The sequence below is a fragment of the Drosophila mojavensis genome, unplaced genomic scaffold, assembly GCF_018153725.1.
Source record: "Drosophila mojavensis isolate 15081-1352.22 unplaced genomic scaffold, ASM1815372v1 contig_136, whole genome shotgun sequence".
Lineage (NCBI taxonomy): Eukaryota > Metazoa > Arthropoda > Insecta > Diptera > Drosophilidae > Drosophila > Drosophila mojavensis.
The window spans coordinates 31,403,762-31,426,924 of NW_025318667.1; the positions used below are offsets into that span (position 1 = coordinate 31,403,762).

Below are 23,163 nucleotides of genomic sequence, written 5' to 3' on the forward strand. Positions count from 1 at the left end.
GGTTTTTATGAACTTTAATATATAAAAAACATTGAAAGGATTTTGATATTTAGTTAAAATTAAATATGTTGTAGTCACGTATTGTTCGGTACGTATGTTCGTAAAAGATTAAGTTTAATAAATTATCGGCTATACTAATTAAGCTGCACCCATATTTAGTTGTATGCGATGAAATCTTTAATATTAATCTCTGTAAATATTTCTTGGGAATATTCGAATCACGAAGGTTTTAAGCAGTCTATATTTTTAAATTGGATAGCGCACATATTATATACGATATAAGATAATACTATTGTAAAAAATACATAAAAGGTTCTCAACTTGTCACGTGACCCTAGTGGGCATACGACGATTGCACGAGTCCATATTCCAAATTTTATGGGCCTGCCTTATATAGAGGTATATTTTATGGTTTGTCCGGAGAAGATGCACATAGTAACGTGTCGTCCACTTCTTTACCTAGAGCAGCATGGATTAATGTTCCAGAATTTAAATATATATGCAGTTGTAAATAAGGCAGACATAAAGATATCGAGGCGGATTCTAGATGTATGTACATATATGTAAATACAATCACACCTTTACCGTAAAGGAGATCAGGATACAGAGTATATTCAAGCCGGCTATACCAGACTTGAGAACTCTTTCAATCGTTCGCTTTGAGTAGTATTTTATATAATTGTCAAATTATGCAATCAGACGAAGTGCCCAGGGGGAGGCTTTGGGTGGTTGCATCCCGCGACAACATTTAAATTGAATGGAATTTTTTGAATTGACAACTAGACAGACTTGCAATTGCATATTGTCTTAACAACTGCCAATCGATGGACTCAAATTATGTGCAATTTTACGAATTGAGCAAGGACTGTCTCTTTGGCAATCGACTAATTTACGGTCAGCACTTGCAGTTGACGGTCAGAATGGATCGGACTAATATTGTGAGGCTCTGGCTGTGCATTAACGTAAGCCTGGTCACTGCTAAAGAGCTTAAGATAAGTATGCAAACTACTTGTCGGAATACTTATTTCAATTGCTTTAATTTTAACATTTCTCTCGCTTTACCGCCAGCCTTTTGGGTCGAGCCAGTACAGAGAGCAGAGTTTGAAACTGATATTGCATCTGTTCTTAAGGAGCTGAAAACTTTGCAGTTGGATACGCGGATCAGCGATGCGGTGGTGCAACTAAGTCGCACCGACGACCAACAGGACATGGACAGCTGTGAGTAAAGTGGGCTATCTGTGTGTATTGCATTTTTTTTATCACAATATCCCCAATTGGGACTAGCGTAGTCTGTGAGATTCTTGGCAGCGTGGGCAGTTCGGTGATTATCGATCTGAGTTACAGTCGCTGGTCTCACGGCTACGAGCTGGCTCATACACATGGCTTTGCTTATATGCGTTTTGACCGGATAATGCGTCCCTTTCTGAATATGTTTGCCGATTTTATGCGCCAGAAGCAGGCCAATAATGTGGTTATGATTTTCCAAAATTCCCGCGACACCATGGAGGCCATGAAGCAGCTAATGACCGGTTATCCATTCCGCGCTCTTATTCTGGACGCCAGTGATAAGCAATCGGAGGACTTTGTTGAGCGACTGGTTCGATTGAGACCCGCTCCCAATTACTATGCCATATTTGCCCGCGGCGCTGCTATGAATGGAATCTTTGAGCGCGTGAGTAAAATCGAAGGCAGCTCGCAAACATTTTGAAAGTACTATAGACCATTGCAGGTCAATATGGGTAACCTTTTCCAGCGGCCCACCGAATGGCATTTCGTTTTTCTCGATACCAGAGATCGCGTTTTCAAATACAAACAACAGGTGGAGTTTTCTACGCGCTTCACCTTAAACGCACGTGCCATCTGTCGATCGATGCAGATGCGAGACCTTTACTGTGGCAGTGGATTCACGGTAAGCCTTAAAAAAGCGCATTTGATTGAAATCAGACTTAAAACAAGTGAGAACGTCGCAGTCGGCCGATACCGATTGCAGAATACTTAATCGCAACCCAAACACTGACAATCAATGTATATAGTGCAATGTTTTTACCCTGAACCCATTTTCAATGGGAAATCAGGGCATAATGGTTTTGTTGAAATGTATGTCCGTATGTATGAACGCGTCGATTTCCGCAGATATAAGAGCTAGAGACTTCAAATTTTTTTTCAAATGTCTGTAGGTAGCGCAGATATCGAGTGTATCTCCAAAAATTGATAACTCATCCCGTTATTTTGTTATCGATTAAAAACATTATCGGAGATTAGCAAGCAATTAAATGGGTTTAGATCGTTTGTGCATGGGGTGCAATATGGGGATATTGAAAATATTATTGCGAATAGAGGCCGAATATCAACAATAACACCCCGCGACAAAAGACAACTGGCCAAAATTCTTAAGGCTGATCGTCGCCAATCTTTAAGAAATTTGGCTTCTGAGTGGTCGCAGACAATTGGCAAAACTGTCAAGCGAGAATTGAGTAAGAAAGCTCTAGTCGAGACTGCTCGACTACGAGATCCCCTAAACCCTTCGAGCAATAGCTATTTCAATCATTTTTCGCGTCTATCTGCTTACACAAGAAACACGCGCACACACTCGCAATCACACACATACGCATACACACACACACACAAGCAGCCACGCATAAACACGCATGGGCTGCAGTGTGCGCTTACTAGAGAACTTAATTGTTTAATAATGAATGATTATGATTATAACATGAATATGCATGTATTTGCCAAAGCACAAGTCTCTAGTATTTGAAATACGTCTTTTACAAATATGTGGGTGAGGGGGTGGATACAGAAGTGGGGGTAAATTTTAACAAAATCCGAAATTGTTAAAGTACATATAAGTCTACATTTGAAATTTGCAAGTTCTAGCTCTAAAGGTGTAGGAGATATAATAAAATAACTAGCTTTCGATAAGGTTTTTAATCGATAATAAAATATCGGGAGTATGCGCGTGATATACACGAACCTAGGAAAAAATGGCAAGTCTCAAGCTCTTATATCTTCTGAGATCAACGCGTTCATACATACGGTCGGACGGATAGACAGACGGACAGGGCCAAATCGACTCAGCTCGTCACACTGATCAAGAATATATATACTTTGTGGGGTCTGCCACGCCTCCTTCTGCCTGTTACATACATTTCAACAAAACCATTATACCCTGATTTCCCATTTTCAATGGGTTCCGGGTTGAAGAAGAATTGAAGATTGAAGATGTTTGTGTCGAGAGAAGTCGAGAATTTTATTTAGAAAAGCAACGCAGAGAAGGTAAATATTGGTAATATTGGTAAAGGTAAATATTGATGAAAGAAATGTTATTTACATATGTTGGGAAAAATAGGCAGTATGGAGAAGTATAAGTCAGGCAGTCATGAATATAATAACAATTAAATATAAGGATGTATTCATATATATGGATGTTCTTCTTGTGGAATTAGTCCCAAGATAATGTAATTATGCTAAATATGAAGGAAGTAAAAGTCGAATGTATGTGTGAATCTGTGTGACAACTGATTTATTTCATTTTTGTGTGTGGTTGGGGGGGGTGCTGGTGGTAGTAGTTGGCAGTCCCGGAATGGGCTCCGGCCCAGATGGTCACCCTAAAATATACTTGTTTAAGCATCGCAAGCATTGCTGCAAAACGAAAGGAATGGTACTCAAAGTCGCCAAGTATTCTATTTTACTTTACTTCTTACGCTTTGAGCAGAATAAAACACGCACACTGCGTGTGTGCATGTGTTGTTTCTCTCCAGGTGGTTTAGGGGATTTCGTAGTCGAGCAGTCTCGACTATAGCTTTCTTACTTGTTTTATTATTGTAACCAGCCCCGTTCTAAATGGACTTGCAGATTTGAATGTTATCTAAGAATGACTGAATCTTTGCAGTTACAACGCGCCTTGCTGTTGAGTGTGCTAAGGAGTCTGATTGACTCGGCGGAGATGAGTCCAGAGTTTCCAGAGCCAGTTTATCTAAACTGCAGCAGCAGTATTGAAGCAGGTGGTGGAGCTGCAGCCAAAAGCCTGGAGAATGTACACTGGAACAACTTTGTGGGGTATGTGCCGAGCAGCGAGGATCCCTATACCACCGAAGCGCTGATTGAGGCGAGCGATGAGGAGTCGGTGCCACATTTGACGTTTGTGGCCAACATTTCCGCAGGCTACTATTCGAGCGAACATGAGGCCAAGACGGATTTGGCCATTTGGGTATCGGGCACACTGCGACTTCTCAATGAGACAATTAGTCCAACTAGACGTTTTTTTCGAATCGGCACCGCTGAGAGCGTGCCGTGGAGCTATTATCGTCGCAATCCGAACACTGGTGAGCTGATCCTCAGCAAAAGCGGTGCTCCCATCTGGGAGGGCTACTGCATTGATTTTATAAAACGGTTAGCAGAGAAGCTCAACTTTGACTACGAAATCGTTGCACCCGTACAGGGGCACATGGGCGAGCGCAACGAGCGGGGCGAGTGGGATGGCGTAATTGGCGATTTGGTAAGTGGCGAGACGGACTTGGCCATCGCTGCACTTAAGATGTATTCGGAGCGTGAGGAAGTGGTTGACTTTCTACCACCCTATTACGAACAGACTGGCATTTCTATAGTGATGCGAAAACCGATTCGACGCACCTCGCTGTTCAAGTTTATGACGGTGCTGCGGCTTGAGGTCTGGTTGAGCATCGTTGCCGCCCTGGTGGGCACAGCATTGATGATCTGGTTCATGGATAAGTATTCACCCTATAGCTCACGCAATAATCGCGACGCTTATCCATATGAATGCCGCGAGTTTACGCTTCGGGAAAGTTTCTGGTTCGCCCTGACCTCATTCACACCGCAAGGCGGCGGTGAGGCTCCGAAAGCCGTTTCCGGACGCTTGCTAGTTGCTGCATATTGGCTGTTCGTGGTTCTCATGCTCGCCACGTTTACGGCCAACTTGGCTGCGTTTCTTACGGTGGAGCGTATGCAGACGCCTGTACAGTCGTTGGAGCAGCTGGCGAGACAATCTCGCATTAACTATACGGTGGTCAAGGACTCTGACACGCATCAGTACTTTATAAATATGAAGTTCGCCGAGGATACGTTGTATCGCATGTGGAAGGAGCTGGCATTGAATGCATCCAAGGACTTTCGAAAGTTTCGAATTTGGGACTATCCCATTAAGGAACAGTTCGGACATATTTTGCTAGCCATTAATAGCTCATTGCCGGTCGCGAATTCTACAGAAGGATTTAAAAATGTGGATGCGCACGGCAATGCGGATTATGCTTTCATACACGATTCAGCAGAGATCAAGTACGAGGTAACTAGAAACTGCAATCTGACAGAGGTTGGTGAGGTGTTTGCCGAGCAACCCTATGCTGTTGCCGTGCAGCAGGGCAGCCATCTGGGTGTAAGTATTACATAATTTTCATATGAAAAGCTGTTCACCTCGATTTATGGGCAGGATGAGCTGAGCTATGCAATTTTGGAACTGCAAAAGGATCGCTTTTTCGAAGAGCTCAAAGGCAAATATTGGAATCAATCAAATTTGCGCCTGTGTCCACTGTCTGATGACCAGGAAGGTATCACCCTGCAGAGCTTGGGTGGTGTTTTCATAGCCACCTTGTTTGGCCTTATTATAGCCATGATAACGCTCGTCATTGAGATAATGTACTACCAGAAAAAGCAGAAGTCCTTGGCGCTGGTAACCCAGGTTAAGCCTCTGGATATGAACGAGTTCACAAAATTTGCCTGGCTTAACACAGAAGGGAAAGACAAGGATATAACAAAGAAAGTTAAAGCACCACCCAAGAAGCCAACTAAAGTGACACCGCCACCTTCATTTGAAACTGCTACGTTTCGAGGCAGGAAGACAGCTGAAACTGTAACGCTGGGTACTGGAAAGCTTAAACCCGGTGCTCGAGAACATGGGCTACATTTTCGTCGGGACCTAACCGACGCACAGTCTCGCATAGCTTATATAGAATAAATTGATCATACTTTTCTCAACTGCTCTTAGCTGGTTCTACCATCATTTTATGTTTTACTGCCTTTTAAAGCTCATTCATAAATGTGGAATGGGTACATAAAATAGGGTCCGTAGTCTATCTGTATATTCATATGAACCTAAACCTGTGCAGCGCTATTAGGACTAAAGGCTTGCAATTTAGAATATATATGTACATACTTATGGGTAAACTTTTGAGTGTTCCGATTTTCTCATTACTCTAAATAAAATTCTAGACAGCTGGAATTTGATAAAAAAAAATATACGGTGGACAGATCTACGCCCATAGGGAGCGAGGCGAACAGCAATTGTTATTAAGTTATTGGTAATCTCAATCAATGGCCCGAAAAAGCATTTAAGTCTCTTTTTGGGCGTGAAATATTACAAAAAAAAAAGTAATTAGCCACAGCTGTAAAGTGCGAGACTCAAAATTACATTTTTTTCCATAAAATTCTAATGTAATACTGTAGCTATTACAATTTGTATTATTAGAGGAGTCCCAATATTTTTTTTCCTGTTGACCTACATTGTATCGTACATATGTATGTATGTATGTACATACATATTTATATTAATGGGAGGCGAATAAAATACATACATACATACATAGAAAAAAAAACTATCTTTCAATGTTGAGGGGCTAGCAACGATGGTCAATGAGTATTCTACAGTTGATATTCTTCTTAAATATTTTTGTTTGTAAATTCAAAATAGCTTAAATAAATGCCTTGCTATACATGTATTCATTCAAATAGTTTACTGCCTTTTCAATGTCAAAAACCAACAAAAAATTCTTTAAGTGTCTGAATTTTGCCAATGATTCAATTAAATTTTATCACGTATGTACGCATTGGGTTTGTTTTGCAAGGTTTCAGTTGCTAAGGTTGAAATTTGCATTGAAGCTTTTTTTTAATATATATATATATATTTTTTTTTAACCAAAAATAAGTAAGCTTTCATTCATCTTTGATACGTGTATTTAAGATTTTAAAGGCCATACATATTTTTAGGCAAAATAAATTTTTAAATTTGCGATAACTGCGCTGCGGTCCCGAAAATGATATCGATTAATCGATAAGAATTTTGCGCACCACAAAGAGTTCCAATGTATTTGCTGCAACTGTTTTTATTGTGTGCAACAAGACGACAAACGTAAATTTTAAGTTATCGCTTAACTGTGGACAATTGTGATTGCAACAGTAGCAGAATCGGCAAAAGCGCTGCAAATCGAGACTAATTAATTATAATCAACGCAACATTTGTTTCTAAAATACCCATATCGATTTCGATAGATGCAAACAGTGCCACACGGGCTACAGGCACTGCAGGCAAAATAAACAAGAGCAAGAAAAATGCGTGCGCTAATGCCAGCGCATATATTAAATATTAAATCAATATTTTCTACACTAATCACGGTGTTACTCATTTCTCCAAATGTGGTTTTATCGCGTAAACATCACTTGGAAGTTCGCGTAAGTAAATGTAAACTTCCATTAACTGATCCCAAAGTTTATTTGACATGTATGTATGTAGATGTATGTACAATATACATCTATGCATATCTATGTAAATATGTATATATATGTAAATATGTTTCTTTGTTCATTTGCAGAATGATATGCGTCCGTACATTGCGTTGAGCACCTTCGGCTTTTACACAAACGGGCATTTGGATGTCCAGCTTAGTCAGCTGACCGTGGATGATGAGCAGGCAACCGATTTGGTGTGTATAATGATACCATTGCTTGTATATAACAAGAATTTGTAACTAACATACATATATTATGGGATTACAGTTCGGTCTATCTCTGGATAAGACAACTATTGATCAGCTCAATCCGTACCTGGACTCGCACCAAAACAAGTGCATACTAGAAGAGCCCCCATCCAAACAAAAAAGTGGCCCAATACTTTTTTTTCTACTTGATCTGAAGGAGCTGAAGTATGTTTCTAATTGATTCTACCGAATGGGTTAATATATACATTTGCATTCTTTCAGAGTACGTGTAAAATGCTCGCCAGAATGGGTAAACAAACATGTCTACAAGGATGTCATGTACCGTCACAAGCGCAACTCACATCTGACTAAGGTCAGTGATTCGGCATTATTTATGCAGAAGCGTCGACGTCGTGCTGTGGTTCCAATTGGTTCCGTGGAAGCTGATGATGACATGGATGATCATTCGTTTGAGGAGCCCTTGCAGCCAGAGATGGAGGCAGCTGAGGCTAAGGCAAATGCAAATCTTAAGCAGCCAAATTTGTCATCACCCATTGTGGCTGGTAAAATTGACGGAGCTGCTAAGGCGGATGTGGCAAATGTTAAAGATGCTATAGCAGAAGCAGCCGGTGTTAAACACAAACAGTTCTCTGTTTTGCAACCAAAGGTAGAGTTAGCCGCGAGTGCACCCTCGGCTTTAGCCGGGCCGTCCTCTGTTCGCATGGCTGCAGTCACAGGTGGCAACAGTGAATCACAAGTTGGCGCTGCAGGTATTAACAACGTTAACATCGATGCTGGTGTCGTGGCTGTTGCATCATCGACGTCGTCTAGTAGTAACAATAAGAAGATAAAAACTAATGGTGATGCTGAAGTGCAGCCAGCAATGCCTGTAGACAGAGCCGTGATAACAGGCTCGGTGTCTGACATTTACGACTCCAACTATTACAGACAATCGCAAGAGGAGTTATGCAGAAATTTCTCTCTGCCGCTCAACAAGATAACAGTTGATGGTACCAACTACTACAACTTCACATTTTCCATGTTTGTAGCAACGCAGCATGATGAGGGGTTGTATAATTTGTACTTCCATGCCTGTCCCAATTATCAACGCCCCAAGATCTTGTCGTTTAATGTGAGTTCTGTAACGATAGCCTCAATAACCAAATTAATTGATGTTTGTTTAGGTGGATATTGAGGAGAACAATAATGGCAACTATTTGTCAGCTGGAGAAATGCCGCTGCCGGCCTTGTACTTTATGATGAGTCTATTATTCTTTTTGTCCGGCCTATTCTGGGTATTCATTCTGAAGAAGAGCAAGTGAGTGCATAGTGTGAATAGACGTATTTCTTTTGATTCATAATGTATTATTGCATTGCAGGCACACCGTGTACAAGATACACTACCTGATGGCTGTGCTTGTGTTCTTAAAGTCGCTCTCTCTTATGTTCCATTCAATCAATTACCATTTTATTGAGAAACGTGGCGAGCATGTCGAAGCATGGGCCATACTGTACTACATTGCGCATCTATTGAAGGGTGCTGTCCTGTTTATCACTATTGTGCTCATTGGTACCGGTTGGACATTCATCAAACATATACTCTCCGATAAAGATAAAAAGATCTTCATGATTGTCATTCCGCTCCAGGTTGGCTACCAATAATTTTGTGTTTTATGCTTATATATATGTATATGTTTTTGTGTTTCCTACAGGTATTGGCCAATGTGGCCCAAATAATAACAGACGAATCAGATCAAAGCGACGCTGAATTCCGCACTTGGCACAATATTTTCTTCTTTGTGGATTTGCTCTGCTGCGGCGCTATACTGTTCCCCATCGTATGGTCTATCCGCCATTTGCACGAGGCGTCCGCCACGGACGGAAAGGCGGCAATTAACCTACGCAAGCTAAAACTTTTCCGGCAATTTTACATTATGATCGTCTGTTACATTTATTTTACGCGCATTATTGTGGACTTGCTGCAGATGACGGTTGTCTTTCAGTATGCCTGGTTGGACGAGATGTTTCGCGAGATGGCTACATATGTGTTCTTTGTGCTTACTGGCTACAAGTTCCGTCCAGTCTCTTCACATCCATATTTCACAGTGCCAGATGACGAGGAATACGACGATGTTGAGGTGGTTACCGAATCTGGTCTCACCGCATCAGTGCATCGTGTTAAGCCGCACAATCGGTCAGCTCAATCTAACACTATAACTATTATCGAGGGGAATGATGATGAGCGCGAAAATCTGATTGCGAAGCGGGAATCAAGCCATGAATACGATTAGAACTTTGGATAAAGCTAATCACATATAAATATATACATGCCTACACATATACACACATGCACGCGTGCACACACTCGCATGCATACAAAACGACAGTCATATATATATATATATATATATTTGTATTTATATAAGATACATATATTGCAGTGGTACTTTAAGCAAGACGAGTTCCATAACCGCCAAATGTTAAAAAATTTTCATTTGATTGGTATGGGATGAGTGATGTTTAGTTTTATAGCCTTGTAACAGCACCTCCCTCACCCTCTCTAGCTCTTTTAAGTAATGTTAAGCGCCCGTTGAACCTAAACGAACGTGTAAATACAAAGCGGCGCTTAACGCAACTCCCATACCCACATACACATACACATTTACAGACAAATAACACAGAGATTGATGCTTATACCCATTCGTTTTAAGATATAATTTTATGGAACATACGATACATTCATAAAGCTTTAATATACCATACAATAGACGACTCGAACTATAAATAGGCCCCATTCAATTTGGGCATCAGCTGTACGGTAAAAATCATGTAGGTGCAAACGGCATAGGCTATCTAGAATCGTTGGGCTTGGATTAGTTGCAAGCTTCGGCCGTTACTGCTGTTTCGCTTACCTGTGTCAGCAGATGATTGTCTAAAATAACTATGCCCATACAATCAATGCGCATCTGTTCGTGCAGAATTTGTAGCGAAAAGTTTTGGATCTGTGAAAGGAATTGGCGATTCGTATATACGGACTCAGTATAGAGATTAGTTCAGCACCTGCAGGGAAACCGGCGAACAACTAGTTGCAATATTATGCAGCCGGTAGGCGATCCGAGGAACTATTTGCATGAAGCTTTGGCAGGTGTAGAGAAAGGCGGGTATATGCAGGACTGCTGGCAATAATAGATAGTAGTCTATGGGAAGAACGAGAGAGAGGGAAAGAGGTTATTAATGAACAAGTAAGAAGGCTCCAGACAAGACTGCTCCCTGAACCCTCCAAGCTGATATTTTACTCATTCTACACTTCTGTTATGCACAAATGCATACACACGCATCCACACGGATGTATATCACGCGCTCTGCTGACTGCGCAATTAGCAGCGACTGCGCTTGGACTGCGCTGCAGTGTGGGCAATATTATAAGAATTTATTTGTTGAAAAATTTCTTTTGTAGACATACAATCTTAAAGAAACTTTTAGAGCGTAATCATATGGTTAAAATGTGTGTACATTCCAAAGCAGTCTCTAGTACTTGAAATGCGTTTTTTTTTTTTAAATTGTATATACATACACAGTATATCTGAAGTCGCTAGTCTAAAACTCTAAAACTGTTCAAATTAGGCTGAAAAAACAAACTCAATTTTTCGATTATTCTCGATAAAGAAGTTATCGGATGCGTTATCGAAAAAAATATCAAGTCTCTAGCTCTTATAACTTCTGAGATGTAGGCGTTCAGACGGACGGACGGCTCAACTCAACTCGATCAAGACTATATATGTATAAACATATTACTTTATATACTTTATGGGGTCCTCGATGATTCCCTCTGTCCGTTGCGTACTTTTTCACAAAACCATTATATCCTGATTTCCCATTTTCAATGGGTTCAGGGTATAAAAATAGTGGGAAAAGACTTACCCAAGTTGGTAATGTTGCTAAGCTTGGTATACAAAAAAAAATAGCAATCGACTGTGATGCGAATGTAAATCATAAGCAACACGGTAAGCATGGAGTAGCTGAACCCTCTTCTGTAGCAGGTGCACAGCTCGTGGATACGCGCGTAAATCATCTGCATTTCACGCACACGACGCCTTAGATATTCATTAAAGCCGAAAAAGCTGGCTGAGCTGTTAGCAAAGCTCGAGTATTCGACGAGTAGTATCAGCTCGCACTCCAACTGCAGGAGTTTCTGGCGCAACAGATCCATGTGTAGCACGAACTGGGTGTTGCGCAGGTGCACCACCAAGATGAACGGCTGAAAGGTGATCCAGAAGAGAACAAGGTGACGGGATCCCTCCTGCAGGGCCACATAAACACACAATAGCGCTAGCTCCAGCAAGAACGTTCCATAGAATATGGCCAGGAAGCGCCAATGTTGCACCAGCTGTTGCCGCAGGGTTAGACCTGATGGTGTGGTGGTTGCAGTTTGTGTCGCTGCCAGTGCTTCATACAACTGCCAAAAGCGTCCCAGGTAAGCTCGTTGCGACGATAGTGTCTCCCAGTAGATGCCTAGTATAGCCATTTCGGCAAAGCCAAACTTCATAGCATCATTAAAGCAGCTGAAATCGTCGCCTTTGTATAGGAACTCATCGTCGCTGGTCAAGCACATGTAAGCCACTCCACTGAATCCCATCAGCAGGCATCCGGTCCAGACATGTAGAAGCCTTGCCTTTCGCCGTGGATGCGCATCGCATGGTAAGGGCAGTCCGTGCATGCCCATCAGCTGATAGCAGCGCAGGCTAAAGTGCAGCACCTGGTCAATGCGGTAATCTCTCATTGTTTGACTTCGGCTCCAACAGCGATGACCCTATCGCTCCAAACATCCGTGGTCACGTGGCGTGAGAACGAACTAACTTCCTGCTTCATTGCACATTCGCATGGGTGAGGACGGAGTGACTAATAATATTGATTGCCTTCTTCATTCATGCAGATAACTTAATGGACATATATGTATGTATATACATACAGTTTGGCAAGAAAGTGTTTACACACAGGGAAAAAATTTTAATTTTTTACTTTGAGGCGAAATAAAAACTGTAAGAATATGCATATTATGTATGTATATGTATGCACATACATATATGTATTATATATGGATACCACGCACCCTTCGCCACCAATTAGTAAACAACGTATCTCAAGTATAAGAGACTTGTGCTTTAGAATGTACACACATTTTAACCATATGATCACACTCTGAAAGTTTCATTAAGATTGTCCGTCTACAAGACAGCTCCAGCACAGTCGCTGCTTATTGCGCAGTTAGCATAGCGCGAGTTTATACATATACATATACGTATGTACATGCGTGTGGATGCATGTGGATTTACATAAAAGAAGTGCAGAATGAGTAGCTTAGAGGGTTCATTTTGATGCTTTTGCATATTCCAGCTCGCTTCAATCGCAATCGAACCGAATACGATTGGAAGAGTCAGTATTTGGTCAGATGATGCTAAAATAAATCGCTACCAGTCTGACGGAAAGGAGGGCAACAGGGAAAGCTGAAAAAACGTTATGCCATGAAGAATAGTGGAGTGTGCCTGATGGTATGAGGCTGTTTCACATGGTGGAGCATCTACCCGCTGGTTGAGATCGAAGCTCTACCATCCAGATTTTGTGGATAATAGGGCGTCTCCCGAGGAAGAAGTCGCGTTTTAACAGCACAATGACCCCCAGTACAAAGCGAAAATCGTCAAGAATTAACTCGATTATCAAAAAATCTTGATAATGGAGTGGGCTACTCAAAGTCCAGACCAAAACCCCATGAAAAATCTCTGGGCATTAGTTAAAACAAGTAAGAAGACTCTAGTCGAGACTGCTCGACTAGGAGATACCCTGAACCCTCTAATCTGATAGTCAGTCTGCAATTCTTTTCGACATACATACATACACACGTACATATTAGAACGCGCTCTGCTTACTGCGCAGTAAGCAGCGACTGCGCGTGGGCTGCGCTGCGGTCTGGGCAACATTATAAGAATTTATTTGTTGAATAATTTAATTTCTAGACGTACAATCATAATGCAACTTTCAGAGCGTAATCATAGGGTGAAAATGTAAAAAAAAAGTCAAGTCTCTAGCTCTTATATCTTCTGAGATCGACGCGTTCATACATACGGACGGACGGTCGGACAGACAGACGGACAGGGCCAAGTCGACTCAGCTCGTCGCCCTGATCAAGAATATATATACTTTGTGGGGTCTGCCACGCCTCCTTCTGCCTGTTACGTACTTTTAACAAAACCATTATACCCTGATTTCCCATTTTCAATGGGTGCAGGGTATAACAAGTAAGAAAGCTCTAGTTGAGACTACTCGACTACGAGATCCCCTGAACCCTTGGAGTAATAGCTATTTCAATAATTTTTCGCGTCTTTCAGCTTACACAAGAAACACGCACACACACACACACACACGCACGCACGCACGCACACACAGGCATACATACACACACATACATACACACATACACACACACACACACACACATACACAAACAATTACATACATATACACACACAAGCATAAACACGCATGGGCGGCAGTGAGCGCTTACTATGAGAACTTAATTGCTTAATAACTTTTTTGTGGACGTACGATCTTCATGAAACTTTCAGATTATGATTATGACATGGATATGCATGTAATTGCCAAAGCACAAGTCTCTAGTATTTGAAATACGCTTTTTACAAAAGTGATGGTGAGGGGGTGAATTTAAGGGGGGGGTTAAATTTTAAGAAAAACCGAAATTGTATAAATTGCATATAAGCATACATTAAAAATTTGGAGACTAGCAATAAAGGTGTAGAAGATATAATTTTATAACTGGTTTTCGATAAGGGTTTTTATCGATAAAAAAAAGATCGGGATGAGTTATCGATTTTTAATTTAAAAATTTGAAGTCTCTAGCTCTTATATCTTCTGAAATCGACGCGTTCATACATACGGACAGACGGACAGACGGACGGACGGACAGACGGACAGACAGACGGACAGGGCCAAATCAACTCAGCTCGTCGCCCTGATCAAGAATATATATACCTTGTGGGGTCTGCCACGCCTCCTTCTGCCTATTACATACATTTCAACAAAACCATTATACCCTGATTTCCCATTGAAAATGGGTTCAGGGTATAAAAAGGCTCTCAAAGTAAGATACACCACCGACTGGGATGAAGGGATTTTGGTGTTGGATCTAGGCGGAGTTGAGCGAAATTCCGCATGCCTCTTTTAGAAAAGTGGTGGAAAGTATGCCTAGGCGCATTGCTAGTGTGATTAAAGCTAAGGATCTTTGGACAAAATATTAAAAATAGTAAATATTAAAAAAAAAAAGTTTAAAACGCGCAAAAGTGGACACAGCTCCTTTTATGTATCCATCTGAAAAACTTGAATTTAGAATCAAAAAGTGAAACAGATGATTTTACCATCTTATTTAAATATATCAAATGAATCTATTTCCAAAATTTCACACAGATTCATAAATTTTTTATGTTTTTACAGGCATTTTAACGTCGACTTGGCCAACATGTGCTCGCCACTGTATATAGAAAATACATACGTATGTATTTACATATATGTACATATGTATATGTGCATGCATTTTTATATACATATATATATATATCATATATCATATATCATTTTGTAATTGTTGTATCTATAGAGCAGATCGATCAATACTCAGTTAATTGTTCCGTTTTGAAGCTAATCGTAAATCCATACCATATGCACACATATTTCATATTTGAGTTTCAAGATTATGTACTTATATGTAGATACACTAAGTAAGCAAGAACTTCTATCTCCATTTACCGATATACCATATCGAATATAAGTCAATATAAATATACATACATATGTACATACATATATAAGACATACTCATCGACACTCTCATTGAGCCAAACATAATTAATTAAAATGAAAGAGTAAAGTGTAGAGTAATATTTCAAGTGAAATGTGTATAAAATTCGGTCTCTCAAGCGTCTGTTACATAAATTAAATATTTTACAATACTACTGTATTTACTACACTTAGCTTTCTAGCAAACCTTAAAAAAAAAGTTAATCCGATTAATAATAGACCATATACATACATATGCAATAATATTATAGCTAATAGGTAACAAATAAATATATTCTGAGGCATTCTTTAAATGGGAATCTCGATTGATTCTCATTTGTCATTCGAATGCGAAAGTGACTTGCAATTGTAGCTTTGAATACAAAGATTGGGAATACTTAGGTCTGTGGATACCCTCTCCCTACTCGATGTTGATCAACTTAAGGCTAAGTAAAAAAAAATACAAACAAACAAAACAGAAAATGGAATAAATTAGCATTAGACTATGATTAAACATTATTAGGATTAGAGGTAGGGTCCAGGATATTGGTATCCGCTGCTGCCCACACCCTGGACGTGTCCAACGTTGTAGCTGTCGGCACCGCTGTAAGTCTCTGAATTAATATTCTTATATCCTGTGCGACTTGGCCAATCCACCGGGCTGGGTCGACGGCGACGCGATTGAATTGGCGGAACATATGAACCTATGTCATCCTCGTATGCGTTCGGCTGCGCTGGCAGTTGAGGCGATGGCCTGAAACTGCTGGTGCTCCTAGAGTCGTAGGGGTATGTACTGTCCAGAGAGGACTCCTGAGGCACCTCCAGTGTGTGGGTAGGCGCACGAGCCGTCTTGGCGTGGGCAAAGCTAGGCGGCGAGTAGCTGTAGCCCTGCTCTAAGTCCAATGGTTCCTCAACCGGCGCTGGCTCTGCATATCCTCCGCCATGGTACAACAGGGAGGAAGTTGGCTTGTGGAGATGCTGGCGCGCAGGTGAGGCATAGTGATAGCCCACATCGTCGTCGTTGTCGTCCAGCTGATGTGAGTGCTTGTGATGATGAAGTGTATGATGCTGCTGAGGTCGGCTGTCGATCACGTGATATGTATCCACGGCATGGTCTGGTCGAGACTCGTATTCGTAGCTGCTGGGTCGATGCTTTTCCTCGATGATCGTATAGGTGTTCACCTTCTTCTTGGGCGGTGGCTTCTTGGCCGCATAGGCATCGCTGAGATGCTCAGCCAGTTCCTTGGCATGGTTCAAGTAGTCCGCATGCTCACTCATGTGCAGCGGCTTATCCAGATCCGACAGTATGACGCTTTCCAGCAAGGGACTTGTTTTGGTCTTTAAATGAGGGCGTCCGCGCGACCTTATATGCGGTGGCGCATGGTGGTGAAAGTGATGAATTACCTTGGGTGGCTGCTCCACATCGACACCGATGCTCGGCACCTGATCCTTAGGCACATGCACCTTAATGTGAACATACTCATTGCCAAAGCCAGACACTAGCGGCGTCAGCGATAATACTAACACCGTCAGCAGCAATGCTGGAATCCCATTTGACTCTGTTATGGAATTCATGAGACTGCGATTGAACATGTGTTTACGGTCAAATTTCGACTACTACGCTCTGATGCGATCTGTTCTGCTCTACTCTTCTGCTGTTACTTGTTGGCCGAGCGCATTGCCAAAATTGGTTTAAACCGTGGTCTTTCCATTGTCAACATTTATATACCATCCGCGACTGACCAGTTAAAACGGGAAAATTTCAAAATGAGCTTCGAAGTGGCGAATATCCGATGCGCTGTAATTTCTACATACATAAAAATATAAACAAAGTATCAATATAAATATTAAAATAAAGTAAATAAATAAATAAATAAAAAGTACGTATGAAATAAATAAAACTCTAAATTTTAAATCTACCATATTGTATTAACTTTGTTATCATATATTTCTAAATATACTCATTCAAAAATGTTGCACATATTTTACACATGTTAACTAAAATCCAATCCGAAGGTTTTTGTAGCCAGAGCTTTGAATAATTTAGTTGTAATTTTTTATTATATTTAACTTACAAATAAGTTAATTAAATAGATTTATCTATTAGACGTTAGAATCGATATAAAATTAAAACTAACTTGAAATTACACACTGGCAGCTGAGGCCTTTATCTTTACATATAATCATTTAATTAATACAAAATATTATATTTATATTAGTTTCTAAAAACAACCTTTATTTTACCTATAATATAATATCAATGAAACTCGTCCAAACCAGAAGTATATTCATGCTTTCATAAGATAGTGTATAAAGAAACAACTGTAAACTATCGATGTCATTACAAGCATCATGGTGCGGGGAGTTGGGTAGCCTCTTTTCGTAATCGGGCTGGCTGTCGCCGTCTCCCTCTAACTGTACCAAACTGTGCCTCTCTCTCTGCCTGTTTGGTCTTAGTCTCTGCCCTAAGATCTTGTTTACGCGCAGCTAGCGGTTGATTAAACAAATTTTATTTTCTTTTTTTTCCACATATTTCTTATTTTTACATATTCGTCGTTTGTTTTTAACTTTTGTTTTCATTATTATTGAAATGAAATGTGTTGCAGACGACCGCAGAAATACAGCCATGTATATAGATATGTATGTACTAGGGTTGTCGAAAATTTTTTAAATATCGTATCAATGTTTCGTATAATGTTTTGAAAATTTTCAAAATGACATTGATAATTAAAAAAAAAAAAAAATTATACATAAATATTTTCCGATTAAATTTTTTTTTGGTTTCAATTTTTTCCCCGCATTAATAAAATAATGTGTCCCAAAAAACAAGGATTATAGGAATAAGTATTTTTTATTAAAATGACGATGACCGCGTAACTCCAGTATTCGGTGGTGAAAGATTTCAAAAAAACGCGTTTCGTGATATGAGTATCTGAGATCGACGCGTTCATACATACGGACGGACGCAATTTTTATACCCTGAGCTCATTGAAAATGGGAAATCAGGGTATAATGGTTTTGGTAGAAGTATGTAACAGACAGAAGGAGGCGGGGCAGACCCCACAAAGTATATATATTCTTGATCAGTGTGACGAGCTGAGTCGATTTGGCCCTGCCCGTCTATCTGTCCGTCCGTCGATCTCAGAAAATATAAGAGCTAGAGACTTCAAATTTTTTTCTAGGTCCGTGTACAATACGCGCATATCGAGTTTTTCTCTAAATATCGATAACTACTCCCGATATTTTATTTTATTTAATTATATCTCCTACGCCTTTAAAACTAGAGCTTCCAAATTTTAAATATAGATTTATATGTATTTTATATAATTTCGATTTTTGTTTTTATTTATCCCTCACCCCTATATCAACCCTCTCACCCACATATTTGTAAAAGGCGTATTTCAAATACTAGAGACTTGTGCTTTGGCATATACACGCACATGTTATTTTAATGACCTGAAAGTTTCATGATCATATTACAACAACCAGAAAAATTATTAAACAATTCAATTTCCATAGTAAGCCCACACTGCTGCCAATGGGGGTTGTCGAGTGTGCTCGACTACGAGATCCCCTGAACCCTTCGAGCAATAGCAATTTCACACACACACACACACACACACACACACACACACACACACACACACACACACACATTGATTTCCCATTGAAAATGGGTTCAGGGTATAAAAATCACAAAATATATTAGATATTTAGCCAAAAAAAAGTCCCGATATAAATATTTTTTTAAATAAAGAAAAAATCGATATATTGATATTTTGTTATATTTTCGACAGCCCTAGTATGTACATATATACACATATTTTTCTGGCCGCGAGCATCAAAAACGGTTGTTGAACGAAAGTTCACGATGAAAGTGTTTTCGATATCGAAACCTTAGAAGCTCGAATGCCGACTTTTTATACCCTGAACCCATTGAAAATGGGAATGAATGGGTATAATGTTTTTGTTGAAATGTATGTAACAGGCAGAAGGAGGCATGACAGACCCCACAAAGTATATATATTCTTGATCCGTGTGACGAGCTGAGTCGAATTGGCCCTGTCCGTCTGTCTGTCCGACCGACCGTATGTATGAACGCGTCAATTTCAGAAGATAAAATAAGCTCTTTTTTAATGTCCGTATTTATAGCGCGGACATCGAGTTTTTCACCAAAAATCGATAACTCATTCCGTTATTTTTTATCGATAGAAAACCCTATCGAAAATCAGTTATAAAATTATATCTCCTACAACTTGAAAGCGAGAGTGTCCAAATTTTAAATGTTAATTTATATGCATTTTATACAATTTCGGTTTTTGGTAAAATTTACCCCCCACCCATATATTCACCCCCTCACCCCATGTTTGTAAAAGACGTATTTCAAATACTAGGGACTTGTGCTTTGGCAAATACATGCATATCTATGTTATATTCATAGTCTGAAAGTTTCATGAAGATAGTCCATCCAGAAGAAAAGTAATTATGCAATTAAGTTCCCATAGTAAGCCACCACTGCATCCAATGCGTGCTTATGCGTGCGTGCTTATGGCTGCGTGTGTGCGTGTGTGTGTGCAAGTGCGAATAATTATTGAAATATCAGTTGCTCGAAGGGTTCAGGAGATCTCGTAGTCGAGCAGCCTCTACTAGAGCTTTCTTACTTGTTTGATTATGTTGTGACATAAAACATTCATGATTGTAAAATACCCATATTGATTCTAATTAAACCGATTTATGAATATTATCATTTAAGTTATATAATTATACAATGTTGTTTCATTGTTGGGGTTCCTTACTTTTCTGATGTTTCACCCAACTTTTTATTAAAAGCAAACAATTAATTGTTATGTAAATGCTGAATACTGAGAAAGTTGTCATAAAATTTAAGGCTATCATCATCATCATCATTATCAATATTAGCATTATCATTATGCCATCTCATTTAACACTCTCTATACAAAAGTCTTTAAACAGTATATACACAGATATTTTGAATTTTGTTGCAATAAATGAGTATGCGTAAAATATGATGCTAATTAAGTCTACTAAAAAACTAACTTTTAATTAACTTTAAAGACTCCTAAGGGAAACACAATTTAGCGCATTATTTATGTTATATTGTGTATTATATGCCACAACCATTTATTTAAATTATTCACAATTATAAAATTAATTTTTTTTTTCTTCTAAAATTTTAATATAACAGATATCTTGTTTCTCTCGACATAACTATACACAAAAAATAAATTAAATAAATAAATAAAAATTATTTATATTTAATTTTTGGTTTTTAATTTTTTGCTCGTGAAACCCTTATAAAAACGATATATGTATGTACCTGTTACATATTTAAATTCAGATTTGGACATGCCTTGCATATACCTAATTTAAATATATGAAATCGATTATACCACTAACCAGAGAACACATAGATCGCACAAGTAGTGTAAAGTGTTTTGCACACTTTTCTTCGAGCGTTGCGTCCCACACAACTTCTTGCTCGGCTCCTCACTTTTTAGGTGCGGGCTATGAAAATCTAAATTAACTCAGTCTATATTTACATAACTACATATTAATTGTTTTATTTTTTGTGGTCAAATTTTTGCTTCGCCAGCCGATTTTTCTGAACCCGCAAGCAGTTCCTAGTAATTAGCTCTTTTTGGTCCACCCATCGGTTTTAATAACATCTGTTAATTGAACATAATTGATTTTTTGTTATTAAAGATACAAGCAAAATGATTTATAAATACCAGATAGAGCATATTTATATTTGTAGCTCACTGCGAAACACTTTCCTTCAAAATTACGTCCGGCACGGCTCAACAAAATCAGAAAAGTGACGCGTCGCGGCAGGTAAAACGAAAACAAAAATCATCACACATTTGCAATTATGCACTTGTATTTACACTCATTAACACTCTACACACAAAAGGAATAGGCATAGACAAAGAAACCAAACGAAAGAAGGCACGTATTCAGGGCAGCCAACTTAGCCTTTTACCGGCCAGATCTGGACTTTTTCAACTGGACTTTTTTTTATGGACATTCCAAAAAAATCAAGTCTCTAGCTCTTATATCTTCATAAATACGGACAGACAGACCGTCCTAATTCGAGTCAACTCGTCGCCCTGATCAAGAATACACATATATACTTTTATACCCTGATTTGACATTTTCAATGGGTTTAGGGTATGAAAACTGAAATGGCTATATTTCTGGCTATTCTTGAATTTGATCACTAACCAGAGAACACATAGACTAGACAACTAGTGGAAAGCTTTTTGCACGCTTTTTTTGAGGCTTTAGAACCCCTGACAGCTTTGGACTCGCTCGGCTCCTTACTTTTAGGCTCGAGCTACGAAAAAATACGAACGCACAATCATTTCGCTTCATGCGCTCGACCGAGATGGTCAACTTTTGAACAAAAGATCCCTCTATGCTCAATGTTCCCTTGCTCTCTCTCTCTCTCTCGATGCTCTCTGCTCTCTCGAATGTGTATATGTATGTATGCATGTGAGCACAAGCAGCAGCTCACGAAAATTGAAATTTCGTCGCAGCAAGAACCCATGCCTTCCCTTCTGTGTGAAGAGTATACCGAATTTTTCAAAGCGTTTGCCATGCGTTTTCGTTAGTATTTGTGGGAAGGGTATGAATGCGTTGGTGCGCATAATTAAATTTTTTCGCGACGAGCATGCACACACACACTTACAGTATGCTACATGTACTATGAGCATTTGTATGCCTGTGTGCAAAGCCCTTGCTGGCTATAGCAATTTGAAATCCTAGCATTTGCATTTGGTCGATCTTGTGAAGTGCTCACACTTACATAAATATGTTTGATTGTGTGTACGCAGGGGCCGCGATGCTCACAAATGATGGGGTTATCATTGTAGAAGCAGTTCAGTGCCTTTATATGTATGTGCGTGTGTCTATGTTTATAAGTATATGCATGCGACATGAGCATTGACGTGTGCCTACGACAACTTAGAATTGTGTGAACGATTTTGGGTTTGACCGGAAGAGGCGCGCTTATATTTAAGTAGATGATTAACTAAAGTAACAAGTGCACTTCCTATTACTTTTATAGGTATTTTTTAATTGCATGATTTTTATGACATCTAACAGATGCACTCTTTAAAATGGGTCCATTTAGCCAGTATATGTATGTATGTACATACATATGCTTCTTATTAAAAAGGTAAATTTCACCTGTATATGTGCAGGTACAAGGGATCGAAAATCGCATTCCAATTTGGCCACTGGGATTGATCAGGTACTACATTTCTAGCAAAAATCATTCTGATAGGCAAACCCACGATCATTGAAATAAAATCATCTACTTAAATATAAGCGCGCCTCTTCCGGTCAAACCCAAAATCGTTCACACAATTCTAAGTTGTCGTAGGCACACGTCAATGCTCATGTCGCATGCATATACTTATAAACATACACACACGCACATACATATAAAGGCACTGAACTGCTTCTACAATGATAACCCCATCATTTGTGAGCATCGCGGCCCCTGCGTACACACAATCAAACATATTTATGTAAGTGTGAGCACTTCACAAGATCGACCAAATGCAAATGCTAGGATTTCAAATTGCTA

The 23,163-nt window shown here is 39.6% G+C and overlaps 4 protein-coding genes and 2 long non-coding RNA genes across 8 annotated transcripts; 3 read left to right on the forward strand and 3 right to left on the reverse strand.

Moving 5' to 3' along the window:
* The first annotated feature begins 19 nt into the window (after nt 1–19).
* On the forward strand, nt 20–5,991 carry LOC6586314 (ionotropic receptor 25a). The gene is made up of 6 exons (XM_015160522.3): nt 20–996; nt 1,069–1,218; nt 1,290–1,672; nt 1,730–1,909; nt 3,893–5,392; nt 5,447–5,991. Exons 1-6 carry the CDS (start codon nt 825–827, stop codon nt 5,969–5,971), a joined length of 2,910 nt encoding a protein of 969 aa, XP_015016008.1. The 5' UTR covers nt 20–824; the 3' UTR covers nt 5,972–5,991.
* Nucleotides 5,992–7,082: 1,091 nt separating this feature from the next.
* Nucleotides 7,083–10,400, forward strand: LOC6586315 (protein GPR107). The gene is made up of 7 exons (XM_044011435.1): nt 7,083–7,461; nt 7,602–7,712; nt 7,786–7,931; nt 7,989–8,838; nt 8,891–9,024; nt 9,086–9,353; nt 9,419–10,400. The coding sequence occupies exons 1-7, from the start codon at nt 7,342–7,344 to the stop codon at nt 9,995–9,997; spliced, it is 2,208 nt and encodes a 735-aa protein (XP_043867370.1). The 5' UTR covers nt 7,083–7,341; the 3' UTR covers nt 9,998–10,400.
* On the reverse strand, nt 10,391–12,486 carry LOC6586316 (gustatory receptor 8a). 2 transcript variants are annotated; one of them, XM_002011896.4, is made up of 4 exons: nt 11,628–12,486; nt 10,767–10,903; nt 10,619–10,708; nt 10,391–10,559 (listed from the first exon to the last, which is right to left on the reverse strand). In XM_002011896.4, the coding sequence occupies exons 1-4, from the start codon at nt 12,484–12,486 to the stop codon at nt 10,485–10,487; spliced, it is 1,161 nt and encodes a 386-aa protein (XP_002011932.1). In that variant the 3' UTR covers nt 10,391–10,484. The 2 variants fall into 2 exon arrangements, with proteins under 2 accessions (XP_002011932.1, XP_043867371.1); XM_044011436.1 differs by having other exon boundaries at nt 10,391–10,573.
* Nucleotides 12,089–15,661, forward strand: LOC122757857. 2 transcript variants are annotated; one of them, XR_006358017.1, is made up of 3 exons: nt 12,089–12,180; nt 12,292–12,659; nt 15,210–15,661. It is a non-coding gene; the product is annotated as an uncharacterized LOC122757857 (long non-coding RNA). The 2 variants fall into 2 exon arrangements; XR_006358018.1 differs by having other exon boundaries at nt 12,292–12,590.
* On the reverse strand, nt 15,646–18,203 carry LOC6586317. The gene is made up of 2 exons (XM_002011897.4): nt 17,796–18,203; nt 15,646–17,358 (listed from the first exon to the last, which is right to left on the reverse strand). Exon 2 carries the CDS (start codon nt 17,142–17,144, stop codon nt 16,077–16,079), a length of 1,068 nt encoding a protein of 355 aa, XP_002011933.1. The 5' UTR covers nt 17,145–17,358; nt 17,796–18,203; the 3' UTR covers nt 15,646–16,076.
* Nucleotides 18,204–21,121: 2,918 nt separating this feature from the next.
* On the reverse strand, nt 21,122–21,561 carry LOC116804639. Its single transcript, XR_004364643.2, has 2 exons — nt 21,302–21,561; nt 21,122–21,238 (listed from the first exon to the last, which is right to left on the reverse strand). It is a non-coding gene; the product is annotated as an uncharacterized LOC116804639 (long non-coding RNA).
* Nucleotides 21,562–23,163: the final 1,602 nt, after the last annotated feature.